The 15,415-nt window shown below is 36.9% G+C and overlaps 1 protein-coding gene across 2 annotated transcripts in view; it reads left to right on the forward strand.

Annotated features, from left to right (window-relative positions):
* Positions 1-15,415, forward strand: part of DMD (dystrophin) — a 2,128,065-nt gene that overhangs the window by 793,049 nt on the left and 1,319,601 nt on the right. For both annotated transcript variants that reach the window (XM_067723245.1, XM_067723244.1), the window contains exon 30: positions 9,124-9,285. In XM_067723245.1, coding sequence (XP_067579346.1) covers positions 9,124-9,285 — 162 coding nt within the window. The remainder of the gene's footprint in view (positions 1-9,123; positions 9,286-15,415) is intronic.

Below are 15,415 nucleotides of genomic sequence, written 5' to 3' on the forward strand. Positions count from 1 at the left end.
ATTTAGTAGAATTTGATTGAGCCTGAGAACTGTAGTTTGAAAAGTTCCTCTAGGTTCTGATGATTATTCAGGTTTAGAACTCTGGCCTTGACCTTTACCTGAGCATGAATTGTTTTAAGGCAGTCCGATTTCCTAATGTGCCCTATGTCTCAAAATCATTCCCAGAGTGGACCATTAACTTTATTACATCCATCCACTGCTCTTTAGAGCTGAGTGATCTCTTTATTCCAGAGATGAAGCTCATTTTCAACACCTGAACAATTAAACCAATCAGGGATAACAGTGGTTCTCCTTCAAGGCCACAGTTCTCTGCTGGATTAGAATGAGCACTTTCTAGGAAATCATGCCAAACTTTTGATGGCATATAAAGGGTGTTGCTATATTCCCCAATATACTACCTCTTTTTTCCTCCTGGACCACACTTTAGATGGAACAGACATTCCCTGTGGGACCAGTTTGAAAGACACTAAGCCATTCTGCATGGCTGTGGTAACCATTGGCTGTAACTTAATTTTCAGCTGTATCTGAGTTAGGAGAAATGCAACAACCCTACACGTGAGGGCCTACCAACTGAGAGCTGGTTGATCCTCTCCCACTCCAAACAACTGCAGCACAGTGGATTTCATCTACAGATGATAAGATACCACTGAGGGGAGCAGATAGAGGAGGAAGCTAGAAACAGTTTATGTCTATTTCATCCAGCTGAATATCTCACAAGAGCATTCAGTGGCAGACGACCCTGGTCTCTAACAAGGAATTAAGTGTAATATACCACTTTGCCAGTATTTATCTGTTCCCCATGCCTGTATCAACACACATGAGTCTTCTTTCTGCACTCCCAGGCTACTGCTCAGTAAGTTTGGCAAGTAAAAGCAAAAGCAGCTGTTTTCTACATCTTGTTCCTGCTGTTTAAGGTGTGCATCCCAGCCAAATGAATCATATCACAGCCAAAGACCCCGGCAGGAGTTCCTTGCTACAAATCTGTATCCTTTTCTATCTCATCTACTTGAAGAACAAAAGATTTGCAAGCCTTGTAATAATCTTCAGACACAATAGTGCAGCTATTTACTGAGCTATACCTGAGGTATTTTTTAGTAAAGTGTGGATAAGTAGTGTGGCAGGAAGCCGTAAACACACTCTGTCTTGCACTTTGACTTCTCCAGAACCATGGCAATCATCTGAAGTATTTGTGATCAATAAGTATTGTTAATCTTCATGCATATGGAAAGGATGAAAAAGGATCAGTCATCCCAGACATCCCAGGAGAGAGAGGCATTTTTCCAGTTTCTCAGATACCACATCTAGTTGGCACCAATCTGAGTATAATTTAACCCTACTGGTGATTGACCTTAGAGGTCAACAGAGTCTAGAGCATTTTATTTCAAGGGAAGCTGTACACTGGCTTCAGACTATGATGGGCCTACATCACAGTAAAAGAGATCCAGCAGAGATCACTAATGTACATCAGAAAAGCATCATCTCTGGTTATTGAGGCTATATTTGAGACTACTGCCTGAAGACTGAAAACTGTTTTACTCATAGCCAAACCTTGTAGCCATCCTTAGCTGCTCTGTAAATGGGGCTGTGAAGGATGTACTTCCCACACGTCATGTGAAGTCCCGGAGACCAGAAACTCTGTGCAGGCTTTATCCTGAAAGTCTGAATTCCTGAGTGGAGAGTTCGACTAACACCAAGAGGTCTTCCACTCTGAGGTTGCTGTCACCTGACTGTGTCCAAGGGAAATCACAGCCCTTATCTGAGGAATACCAAGTTGCCAGTTCATTTACATGACAATAACACGTTGATACAACTTGATACAACTGCCAGTCTATCTGCAGTTGGTCTCAGTAGATTCTCCCTCAGCATTGGCGTAATTACCTCCCCACCTCAGCTTGGAAGCATGACCTGCAGTTTTTCTAATTGGGACACCTTGCCTCCCCCTACCTATACATGCATTAGGGGAGAGTTGCTGCATTTGTAGCTTTCTGGGACAACAGAAGCAATTGCCAGAAATCAACTAAGTTTTTCAGTGGCTACATTCCTACTTTTGTAGGATTGCCACTCATTGCTTCATTCTACAACTTGATTTTACTGCAAGATTTGGATTTTTACTCTTATATACACTCTATGTTAGTGGTCCCCATCGTTTTTGGCACCAGGGACCAGTTTCATGGAAGACACTTTTTCCGGGGCAGAGGCGGGGATATGGTTCAGGCAGTTATGTGAGCGATGGGGAGCAGCAGATGAAGCTTTGCTCGCTCACCTACTGCTCACCTCCTGCTGTGCGGCCCAGTTCCTAACAGGCCGTGGGTCTGCAGCCCGGGGGTTGGGGACACTTGCTCTATATGTTACTTAAACTTGTGGTCTTAATCCTGACCCAGCTTATCCCTAGACTCTGATTCTGTCTCATTCTGTATCAGGAGAAATTTTCTATGATAGTTTAATTATTTACAAATTATTATCTATAAATTATTAATTGCCTAAAGTCTAGAGCAGTATTATGAGCACATGTACAATCAGAGAGCACCTTGGCATTGGTTCAGAGAAGCTTTACTGACCAGGGGGGCTTCTGAAGTTACCTTGAAAAGACTGGGGTTAGATGAACTCTGTAGATTCCTGCTAGATTTACTGTATTTTACTTCCATCACTTTCTTTTTGAAGCTGAAACAATACATCAGTTTGCTCCTGTCAGGGCAGAAGACCAATTTCATTTGTCTACCCATGAAGATGAATGAATGCAGCAAAAATCCAGAAATGTCTTAGATATATTACTGTACAGCTCATTGACCATTCTGTCAGTGCTTGACTTGAAAGTCACGGCTATCTGATGTCAAGTTCCGTTGATAACGTTATTCCTAAACATTACTTTCAAGTATGCTTCCCTCAGAGGTCACAGAAGAACTTCGGTGACCTGCAAAGACCTAAAACAGATGAAGTCCCAATTAACCATGACACCAGTGGTTTTAACGTTTATAATCTTTTCCTGTAAAGGAAATTATAGGGAGCTCCATGCACATGGTTTGGGGGTTTTCCTGACCAGTGGGGTTAAACCAAGTGACATTAACAAAAATAAATCTAGAGGCCCTTGTAAATAATGTAATATTCTTTTATATTTAAAAACTCTGTTGAGAGTCCGCCTGCCAATGCAGGGGACACGGGTTCGTGCTCCGGTCCAGGAAGATCCCACATGCCGCGGAGCGGCTGGGCCCGTGAGCCATGGCCGCTGAGCCTGCGCTTCTGGAGCCTGTGCTCTGCAACGGGAGAGGCCACAACAGTAAGAGGTCCGCATACCGCAAAAAAAAAGACTGTATACAAACACATGTGCACATCTATGTAATTATTTATAGCCTCTCAAGCACATTAACAACTATGCCACAAAAAGCAATTGTGCCAGAACGCCTTATGAGTTAAACCTAAAGTGGTTAAAGCAACAGTTTTTATTTATTTGGTCTTTCTTGTCCAAGGAACACTGTGTAGGCCCTTGTTTCTTTAGGAAAAAGTAGGACATACTAACTTGAAAACAAGAAAAAGCAACAAAGTGAAGCTTTTGATGGTTGCTGGGACTGTGAGCAGTTGTAAATTCTCCTCCCTGCTGTAAATTATCTTCTCCCTCTCCTTTTCTTTTAATCTCCATTTAATTCCCTTTTCAAAATATTAGCTTGATTCTTCTTGAAAAATATTTCCTCATCCTGCTAAAAGCACCCCTAACCACGCAGAAATGTTATACGCAACTTTGTGGAGATCTATTATTTTTCTTCTACGATACAGAATCTTGAGAAATGAAATGCTCATCTCTCATCAACCCCAAAGAAGTCCAAGTCTACGGTGAGGCCCAGGGTGTTCCTTACATTTCACCTTCTTTGAGGATGTTCTCCTGCCAGTTCGGAACAACTAAAAGTTGGGAGAACCGGTTTCTGAGGCAAATAGAACATTCCTAGGTTTTAAAATAATTTCTGACATTTTCATGGCATCCTTCCTTAAAGACCTTCAAATTATGCTTCAGAAATTTTAATTGTTCACTGAAATTATCTGTTAGTAAGCAAAGTGTTGCATTTGATAGTAGCAGTAGTCCACACATGGAACATCAGTAGATGGATATAAAACGTGTACTTTGCTGGCCTTTGTATAAGACAAAGACATTGACATATCTATTTTAAGTCTTCTAATCATGCTGTTCTACTATAATTCTCAGTGTTTCAAATGTAGTTCCTAGGCCCTTCATTATCTGTGTCTTCATGCCTTCCATAAACCATTTCCTGTCTTGCACCAAACCACATTCTCGCTGTTCCTCATAGCCATCTTTTTCCTCTTCCTCTACTTCAGTTTATCAAGTGCTGAATTCATGGACTGTGTCAGTAGTTTGCTGCGTAGTTTGAACCAGATAGGACACAAACATGAAATGGTTTTGCTTCAAGCAGATGGTTTATTCATCTTTTTATTCATCTTTCTTACTGGCATCCTGAGTATATTCCATTCCTTTCTGGTCTCTGTGACATGAACAAAGTTAAGTTTAGTTCAGCTTAAAATTTCAATCTCATATTCAGTTTAGTGTTGTTTCCAGTTTAAGCCCAAGTGAACTGCCCTGGTAGGGAAGAATGATCAGTTTCCAGCATCTTCCCTTACCCCACCTGGGTGTCATTATTCTACATTGGCCTGAGAAGTAGGAATGAAGGAAAGTGAGCAAATGTCTCCTCTTAAGTAGCATTTTGTGGTGTTCATGTATTATATGTAATAAGGACACAAACATTTGCTTTCTTTGGGGTGCAAGTGTGGGCTCTTAAGAGGTCTTACAGAAGCTCTTCTGTTTTCCCATTTTTTTTTTAACAAGAAAAACATGCTCTGTAATGTCTTCAATTGTCTTTATCCTGGAGTATTCTTGCTCCATATGCACTGCTCCTGTTGGACAGCTCAAACATAGCTGCCTCCTTCAGTGTCCAGTTGACCTACGGAAATGTTTTTGCCACACCAAGCATTGGGAAGTACAAGATGCCTCTTCTCTTTACTATGCCGTCATTCCAGATCCTTTTTTAAGCCCTCAGTAGTCATAGAAAGCAAATAAAGCATTCAGCTGCATAAGCAGAGTCCAAGTTGGTTAATTAGAAGTCATCCTATCTACTTTGTACTCCCAGACTCTATAAATGATGGTCTTAGAGTACCCCTCATTTGCTTGGGGCAGAAGGGTTGAAGTACCGCTGTTTATACCTCCTTGGGGAGTGAACAGAAAAAACCATCACACTGTCTCCCTGGGCCATGGATTCACTGTGACTATGATTCTCTCCTAAATTTTCAGAGAGGTTTAGAATAAGTGAGACTGGTGGAGTAATGATGGAAAGGCCAGTTTTCTACCTCTTTTGTAAACCCTTTTGAGATAAGTCTTATTTCCATCTCTTAGAATGAGAGAAACTTAGTACTTACTGTTTACAGTTGAAAACTATAGCGAGAATTCTAAAGTAACAGAGTCCAACGTGTTCATGACCATAATAGTGGAGCTTCAGAATAGCTCATAAATTAGACAGGAGGAAACAGCTAATCAAAAGTGTTCTCAAACCCAGCAACGTAATTCAGTCAAATTGAGTATTCTTTTTCTTTTTAATTGAAGTATAGTTGATTTACAGTGTTGTGTTAGTTTCTGCTGTACAGCGAAGTGATTCAGTTATGCATATATATACATATATTATTTTTCATATTCTTTTCCATTATGGTTTATCACAAGATATTGAATATAGTTCCCTGTGCTATACAGTAGGACCTTGTTGTTTATCTATTTTACATATAGTAGTTCACATCTGCTAATCCCAAGCTCCTAATTTATCCCTTCCCCACCCCTTTTCCCCTTTGGTTACCAAAAGTTTGTTTTCTATGTCTGTGATTCTGTTTTCTGTTTCATAAATAAGTTCATCTGTGTCATATTTAGATTCTACATATAAGTGATATCATATGATATTTGTCTTTCTCTTTCTGGTTTACTTCACTGAGTATGATAATCTCTGGGTACATCCATGTTGCTGTAAATGGCACAAATTGAGTATTCTTATTACTTGGTACTTGAGCAAATTACAACCTCTTCTTGGATGACAAAGAAAAACTGAAAGGAAATAGTTGCATTAAGTGCCTGGCCCACTGAACTTCAAATTCCAGATAATAGAACTTCTGGATCAGGACAGTCTGTGCAGTGCAGTGTGGCTGTAAATAATGCAGATTAGTGGCCTCTCTTGGGTCTCCATGTTAGTTCCTGAAGAGCCAGGGGAGTTGGATTTGGTTTTAGCACATCTCTTATAGGACTTCCACCCCCAGCCACTGTCCATGGGAAAATAGTTAATCCTTATTGTTTTACCTTGGGCAAGGTAGCAGCATTCAAAGTGGCAATTAATGCTGTCCCCCAAGCAGAAATTTCAAGGATGTATAGTTGTTTTCCTTTATATGCATCAGAATTTGGGACATAGCGTTTTTTTGCTTTTGTTTTTGTTTTTTTAGTTCATCTACTACAAAAATCACTCAAAGAAATGACGTTTAATTTTAACATTGGCTAAAATGTTTCACTACTTAGGGAAAAGAAAACAGAACAATGCTGGAGATCAAAACATTTGACATATCCAGCTCTCATTGACACGTACTTATAAACAAAAAGATAAGTAAAATGAATAAGTGTATCATTTACTAAAAGATGATCATAACCCATATTATGATATTTTTGTAAAATCAGTCATCTGACATCCGTTCTTCTTTCTTTATTTCCTAGAAATATTAATAACATTTTTAAAACTCCTAGGTAATTTTTCTCAACTAAGAGCCTGAAGTTTTCTTCGTAAATTGAAACAGAACAGGCAAGAATCTATAATTTTTGAGAAAATCCCCACTCCAGACTTCGGAGAAGTCAAATGTCTCTCAAAATCCCAGCCCACTAAAAACAATCCCTTTTTTGCCTTAGGGCCAAGGGTCATTTTTTCAATGTTAGGCCTGAATCTATCGAGTAATTTGAAAAGAAAACCTGAGAGCACCCTGATGCCTGGCACATAGTTAGGCATTTGGAAATTACAATATGGTGTGATACATACTGAGACAGAAATAAAAGGGCAAGAGAGAACACCGGGTTTTAGGGACAGCCGCCTGGAGAGGGAGATGTCCACATTTCCAAGGTAAGACTCAAAGGATAAATGTAAATTAGCCAATAAAAGGAAGTTGGGCATGGGATTGTTCTAGGAAAAGGGAACAGCATGTTTAGCACCAAGTGTAAAGAGGAACATAATATATGCTGGGAAATGAAAAATAAATTTCTCTATAGCACCAGCAAGTAGTAGAAGATACCACAGGGACTGTGAAAGGACTTAGAGCCATATTGAGTACGGCTTTTATCCTAAGGAAAATAAAGAATCACTAGAAGATTAAAGCAGATAATTATTGTTATTTTAGGAAGAACATACTGTAGCTTCTTTGTAGATGAGTAGTGGCAGGGCAGGATTCCAGCCAAGAGTCCTGTACCATGTTTGAGGCAAGAGATGCTAATGACCTCAAGTAGAGTAATGGTGGTGGTGGGGAGAGGGAGAAAAGGACGGAATGAAGAAATATTAGGAGGTAGAAGAAGGGATTGGTGATCGATGGACTCACTAATTGCAAAATGGTGAAGGATATGATAGAAGAAGAGGAAATATCCAAAATTATGGCTAATAAAGGCCATAATTGTAAATCACTGAGATAGGGAAAAAGATACAGAGAAAGAGAAAAAGCAAGTTTGGGAGGTGGGACAGTGGGTCCATGTTTCGTTCTGTTGTTGTTTTGATGGCTGTGGGACACCCAAATGGAATAGTCACTTACGACAGTATATATGCAAATGTAGAGATCAAAGGGGGAAATCTGGACTGGAGATGCAGAGTTGAGAGTTGTGAGCATATGAAGTGTAATTGTAGCTAAGGGTATGGATAGAATGAGAAGAAAGAAAAGCCTAGGACAGAATCCTGAAGGTTTATGGTGTAGGTGGAAATACTGAGAATACCTACCTTGCTCCTGCAGCATCGTAGGTCTTCCAGCTCCTTTTCCTTTGGTCCAGATGCTTTTAGCCTTGTTCTCACTTGAGTAACGCTGTGTTCCAAGTTGGCTTCATTAAAGGACATTGACATCTCCACTATATTTTAAACTTAAGAGCCAACATTTATGTTCTTCATATAATATCTAATATTCTTTATATAATATAAAAAGCAGGGTTCTTTTCAAAACCCTAATCATGGTCTGTGGGAAGGATAGTTCTTTTGTACCAGATAATCATGCCTACACATTGTATAATGAGGAAAAATCCTTGATTATGATGTATAACTTAAGAAATTCTCAATAAGTTGTCTGTCCCATTCCTTTTATAACTACTCTTTTAAAGGTGAGCAGATCCTTCAAGGGAGACTCTGCAATCTGTTCAGCATGCTATTTATACTTAAAAAGTGTTAAATTATCCTAATCATGCTTATAGTAACAATCAAGATTAATTGCAGCTATATTAGGGTTACTTATTATTTGTTCTACTTCAGCAGTAACACAAATCCAATTGCACAAGCAATTTCCATAATCCAAATTGTGAAAGAAAGTAGAGGCAAAAAAAGGCCATGCATAACTGGTTGAAATAGAATTTAAAATAAATCCTTAACCAAATGGTTATCTAAAATTCTGTTTTTGAAAAGGAGCTGATTCTGAGCGGATTGTATATGTGTCTCACTGGTAGAAGTGGATTATCTATCTTGAATTGGATTGTGATGACGATGACCCTATTCTAAGTAAACCAAATCTCTTGAACTATATAATGAGATCAGGAGGAACATTCGGCCTGAGAACAACAGATTGCAATGACGGAGATGATTTCACTAATGTTTTTCCCAGCCTCTTTCCTTGATGTACATAATACTGTGCTTTTGTCCTGCAGAGATTCCTGATCCTGCAGTTCTGTGTGCTAACTCTTTTTTCTTTTTCTGATTTTCATTTTTATAAGTAGAGCTGAATGAGTGGCAGGAAGCTGCGAAATCTATCTTATAAAAAGGTGATGGGGGTAGAATCTAGAATCTTCATTTGCCTTGCAGAAGGATTGCAGAAAAACTATCACCAGTAAATATTGAACTGATTCATTCCTGTTTCTTCTTTGTTTAGGCCGTGAGGAGGCAAAAGTTGCTTGAACAGAGTATCCAGTCTGCCCAGGAGATTGAAAAATCCTTACACTTAATTCAGGAGTCCCTCTCATCCATTAACAAGCAGCTGGCAGCTTATATTGCTGACAAAGTGGACGCAGCTCAAATGCCTCAGGAAGCCCAGGCAAGTAGAACCTGGAATGAGCTTCTTTTCTTTCGTTTTTATTATCCGAACAAGACATTAGTAACTTTCTAACTTAAAGTTTATTCATCTAGTTGTACAAAGGGTTATTTGATCAACTGATTGGACTATTTGGAGGTAAGGGGAAAAAGGATCTCTATATTAGTACTCTAAGATTTATTTTTGAACGTACATAATGGAGGAATTTGAAATAGAGATACTTAAAAGACCAGGGCAGTATCACACTGAAGTCTGCTGTTTATCAATATTTTCAAACTATACTTGAGCTAGAGGGAAACCGTAGGAATGTCAAGTTTAAAGAAAATACTTTTGGTGGTAGTATTAAAAATGCAGCATCAAATATTTTATTATCAACTCATCTTTATCTTGGAATTAGAATTCATATGACCTATATTCTACATTTAATGTGTTGCAAGTAGTTAATAACAAGAAATTAGAGATACAAATTTGCATTTTATTACTAATACTAATATGTCTATACTCATATTTACTCACATACCTATACATTCAACACTTTTCAATCTGAATTATGAAATGTGTTAAACTAATTTTTCTAGAATGAGAGTTAAAATAGGAATGAAAATAAATCTAAGTCAGCTTTATACCAAGTAAATTTAGTCTATATCTAAATTAACTTTCACCTTGGGAAGTAATGCTGTATTTCTATTTTTAAATAACATTTACATGTATGTAAAATATCATAAGAATTATTTAAATGTCTTTAGGATTTTCTGATAGTAAGGTACTATCAGATAGCTACTATATCTACAGTAACTATAGATAGCTACTTTTCACATCTTAGGTACATAGTATGAACCCAATACCCAAGGATAACTCAGATCGATACAATATAATGCGAGGAGCATTAGAAGGTTATCTGTCCATCCCCGAGGCCCTCTCCCCACTAATTTTCCCTACATTTCTGATTGCACCTGCATTTTCAAGATGATTCTTGACTTTGAATTCCCCAAATGGTAATATATAATATTGGAAAATGCAAGCCACCCAAAAGCTCTTGAAACATTCTTCTCCAAGATTTTATTTTAAGATGACAGCGAAGTGAATTGTTTTCTAGAACAGAGTTATCAAGTACTCAGATTTACTTCAAGGACTGGCTTTCCTGAAGCTCAATTTGAATCTCCTTTGGAAGAAACAAGTAGAGGATAAAGAGGTTGTCTGTGAAGTAAGCACTTAAGCACAGTGTGTCAGACAAAGAACCTACTAAGAATACCATCAAAGGATGTTTTTCTAAGTATATATAAGGGGGGTAAATTTAAGCCTATGTATAAATGAAAATTTATACCCAATGTGTTTCTGTAAATTTGCAGAAGAGTTCATTGCTAATTAAAAGATTAATGGGCTTAGCTTTCCCTTTTCAGAAATCGAGTACTTGTTTTAATACATCACCGAGAAGCAGGACAAAGTGAATGGCGTTACCATATTTGGCCATCTTAAATCTGTGCTCAGATTTCCTGTCACATATTGGCCACATAGATTTGTGGATGTTTGACTCCACCGTGTGGTGCACTGGTAGTTTTACTACTAAATTTAAATCTGTTAAAAAGAGTCTCCCTTTTTCTGCCTTTCAAGATAGTTTGAGATTCTCAGGTATAAACAAATTCCAGCATTAAGGAAATGTGTGCAATGTGTAAAACATATTGACAGGTATACTCTTATTATATGTAAAAGTAGATGTAGAGCAAGGCACTTCCTTGCATTCTATTTGCATTTAGGACTATAGGGCAGCAATGAGCTGCCTCTGCATGTTCATTGACCAGCTATCTGTCATAATGAGCAAATTGAGCCTTCTGATTCTAAATCAGATTAAACATATTTTACTTTTTTATTTAGTGTCATGAACTTACAGGAATAAAGTTTAACCTTTTAGACAATAAAACTACATACTGCTAGAATATCACCGCATACGTTGATTCGAGTATTTTATTTCAAAAAAATAATTCTTAACCAAACCAAATTCTTAAATCATATGACTACAGCATCAAAATGCCAGCATATTTAAAGAGAGGTTTTTATTAAAGTACAGAATTAAGATGACATCTTATTGATTCAAATAGAGTAAAGCAAATAGAGAAAGCTCTTCTAGATATAGAAATTTTATCTTCTAGATATAAAAATCAAAAATTTAAGACATATTTCAAAAATAGTACGACTAAATATAAAAAACCCTATGAGTGTTTCTTCGAAACAACTTTACAGAATAAAATCATCAAATTGATAACTGCGGAGAAGCACACGGCATGAATAGAGTTGTTTACTTTATTTAATTTTCCTAAAGAACATTGTGAAATACAGAGATTTAGTTTTATCACCTAAGGTCTGGAAGCAAAATTCCAAGTACCCAGCTTTGCACCCCAGGCCAATCAAGTCAGAATCTCTAGGTGGACTCAGTCATCAGAATTTTTTGGAACTCCTCCCCACCCTGAGTTATTCTAATATGTAGCTAAGGTTGAGAACTTTCGATAGTTCATTACTGGTAATGGCTGAGTAGCTGCAGTCTCTTTTTTTCACATCACACTTCTCACCACTATTTGACATTCTCACCTATGGCGGTGACAAGATTTCAATGGGAGGAAGTTGGGGTGGAAGTCAGACTTTGGTGACTTTCCTATATTGATTGTTTGCTTACTCTTATGGGAAATGAGTGAAAGTAGAAAATGTAGCTGAGAACTCCTACATGAACAAATTAATTTACACAAGTAGAATTTTCAGTATGGATGTTTGAAGATGAACTTGGCTTAGTTTTCTTATTTTCTTCTTTTTTTCCCCTAATTCCACATATGTTAATGTGCCAGTTACCTTGTATGTATCTCTAAATCATTGTAGGAGCCGTGATAACTGTGTCTAAATAGCCATGTAAATGTCTGTAATTCTTAAGACTACACAGATACTTCAATCTGTAATTTTTTCCCCTTTTCCAGTAATCTCATATTTTGAATCTCCAATATGTTAGAACAGTCTAACATGGGTACCTGTTGAAATGCTCCACATCATTATGTGTTGATGATGCACATTTTATAGAGGAGAGTATGACCCCAATACTCATATTACCACTAGAAGCAGTGGGGTTGCTTAACAGTGATTGTAATAGCTAAATTGTTCTAGTTCTTTTGTCTGGCAGGTTCCTGATCCCATATTTTGCAGCCTCATATCCCACAGAGTAGATTTATGTTCATGAGTAGAGGGGGAAAAAAGGAACAATTTAGGAAACAAACAAATTACCATCAAAGGAGAGGATCTCATAATCATCATCGGAAAGTTCTCCTGTATTTTGCTTATCAAGCTAGGACTTTTGGGCATTCCAGGTTCACTACAGACCAGATTTCTTCCTTCCATCTCTTTTTCCATCCCAGTGAATATCAATAAAGAGAAATGAGTATCAATAAACAGAAAAGAGGGATCTTCTTTTTACTAAAGAAAGCTGTTAATTTAAGATGATTACATTAGCTGCGCATCAAAATAATTCATAACTGAGGTCTTCCTGTATTTAAGCTAAATCTTCTAACTCACTTTAAATATATTTGGCCATATTTAAATGTAAACATTACAAATTCTCAAAATCAGTGCTTAAAAAATAAAGACCTAAATGCAGATTTTGGTCTATCAGATTAAGTTTATGATTTCATTATGGAATAAGAAAGACTTTTATAGTAGAAATAGGCACATTTGATTGCCAAACGACTCAAAACAGTCTAACTTTACAGCCTACCTCACTGATTTATGAATTAGACAGTATAAACTTACATAGGGAAATTCATTCTGGATTTATGTAATAATGAAATAATTTAATCACAGAACAAGAAAATGGAGAGCTATTATAGATATTTGGGCTCCGATGTTAAACTCCACATAACCATAACAAATAATTCCCTTTCTTTTACCCAGTAATATAGATATAATGGTAAACACAATGCAATGAATTTTAAATCTGTTCTAACACTGAAATGCTGCCTCTGTGTACTACTATATAGAACTGATTACTCCCCAATATAAAATGACTATTATTGTGATTTTGACGTTTGTTTAATCGTGTGGGAAATAATCACAAGCAAGAGTTGCAGAAGATGTGAAAGATTATATTTTTTTCATGTTCCACATTTTTTTTAAGATGTTGGGGGTAGGAGTTTATTAATTTATTAATTTATTTTTGCTGTGCTGGGTCTTCGTTTCTGTGCAAGGGCTGTGTCAAGCGGGGGCCACTCACTATCACGGCCTCTCTTGTTGCGGAGCACAGGCTCCAGGCGCGCAGGCTCAGTAGTTGTCGCTCACGGGCCTAGTTGCTCTGCGACATGTGGGATCCTCCCAGACTAGGTCTCGAACCCGTGTCCCCTGCATTAGCAGGCAGATTCTCAACCACTGCGCCACCAGGGAAGCCCCTCCACATGTTTTAAAAGTACAAAGTATCTAAGATCCTCGAGTACATTTTCTTCTTTTAATTTTAGAATATGTGTTGCATGTGGCCATTTCCCCTTCTTGCGGATGTAATATCAAAATTACTGTTTAAAAATGACTCGTCTAACAGTGTTAAATTTCTCCATTCGTAGTCTTAACCTCACATCTTCTAATATTTTTCTTTCTGAAATATTTTAGTTATTTTTTTCCCTCGGAGTCATTTTCTTTATTTGATGTGAGAAAAGCTTCAATAATTATTTGATACAAAGTTTCCTTTTTTCCATTAAATACTTTAGGCAGTTACGGCTTAATTTTGCTTGCCATTTTCTGTCGTTAATTTGATATATGAGAATGGTCTGGTGAGGTAAATCATGATAAAAAGCCCTGCTCTCTGCTCAGTTAATTGTAAAATGCTATATTGGAAATGTCATTAATGTTTGATTGATTTTTAGTTTTCTAATTTGCCCTTTACCATCTCTAATGGAAAAAATGGTTATATTCATTTCCACTGTTGTTTCCTACTTTCAATAATAGTGCTAGTTGTGAACATAATTACTGTATTGTCAAATGTCTTTTTTTGGTAAGGGCATGACGATATAATTAGCTTTATATTATTTCACTTTTATGGAAAACATCCAGTGATCCTGAGAAATATTGGATTGAGAGCTCCTTTTAGAGCATACATGGGTATTCTGAATCAGCAGCACTCATTTGCTACTTCCTTTCATTTTGTTTCTTTTACAAATTACTGATTTTATATGAAGCTGACAGTTTCACAAGATCAGTTGTTTATTTTCTTCAAACACTTATCATCTGTATGCTAGTAGATGTATATTTTAGGTGAATATAGAACTCAAATAGTACAGTCTTTAGATCTTTAGCAGACCTTAGAAATCCGGTAGCCAACTATGGAAATCATTATCCTTTGGATGAAATCTTCCAATCCCAGTGTTTTCTTCTACATTAAAAAGTTTTTTAAATGTTATTTTTTTCATTGTCTGATTATAGTATCAGGAAAGACGATGTAATATTCATCTTTTTTTTTAAGAGGAATTTGTAAATGGGAGATTGTCCATTTTACCTATAATTTTCCATAATACTGTTATTTAAACAAATCACTTATCTATTTCACAATAAGCCTGCCCTAAAGTGATAAGGATTTTTAAATTATGTAGTTCCAGAATGATAATCTGATGACCTTAAATAAAGTAGGTGGTAAAAGATATCCTAAGTACAAACTAAAGATGAATTGTCACTTGAAAGTAAGAATTGTGGAATCAGTTTTTAAATGTGCTAGCTAAGTATAAGTGTGATGCATGTTATACAGCCTTCCCAAAGTAGAATCAATTGGAAATAGATGTCCATTTTTATCTTATCTTAATAATGAATTAAATTGTTATCACTAAATATATACACTAAGTACATGAGATAGTTCTTCCCAAATCTACTTGTGTGGTATACTCTGCCAAAGAAAAGCAAAAGGATAATTTGAGCAAAGAACTGTATCCCTCTTGGATATTAATGCATATTAATATATAAAATATTCTGAGAAGTTCTGTAGCACGGACACATGGTTATCCTTAATTTACAAAATATATTTAGCCCCTGTGCTCCTTTCATACATAATATACTCAATTTATAAGGAAATTTTGATCTCTAATCCTATTGGAATCATACTACAGATATGAGAATTTTTCTAGAA

This window comes from Pseudorca crassidens, chromosome X (genome assembly GCF_039906515.1).
Source record: "Pseudorca crassidens isolate mPseCra1 chromosome X, mPseCra1.hap1, whole genome shotgun sequence".
Classification (NCBI taxonomy): Eukaryota; Metazoa; Chordata; class Mammalia; order Artiodactyla; family Delphinidae; genus Pseudorca; species Pseudorca crassidens.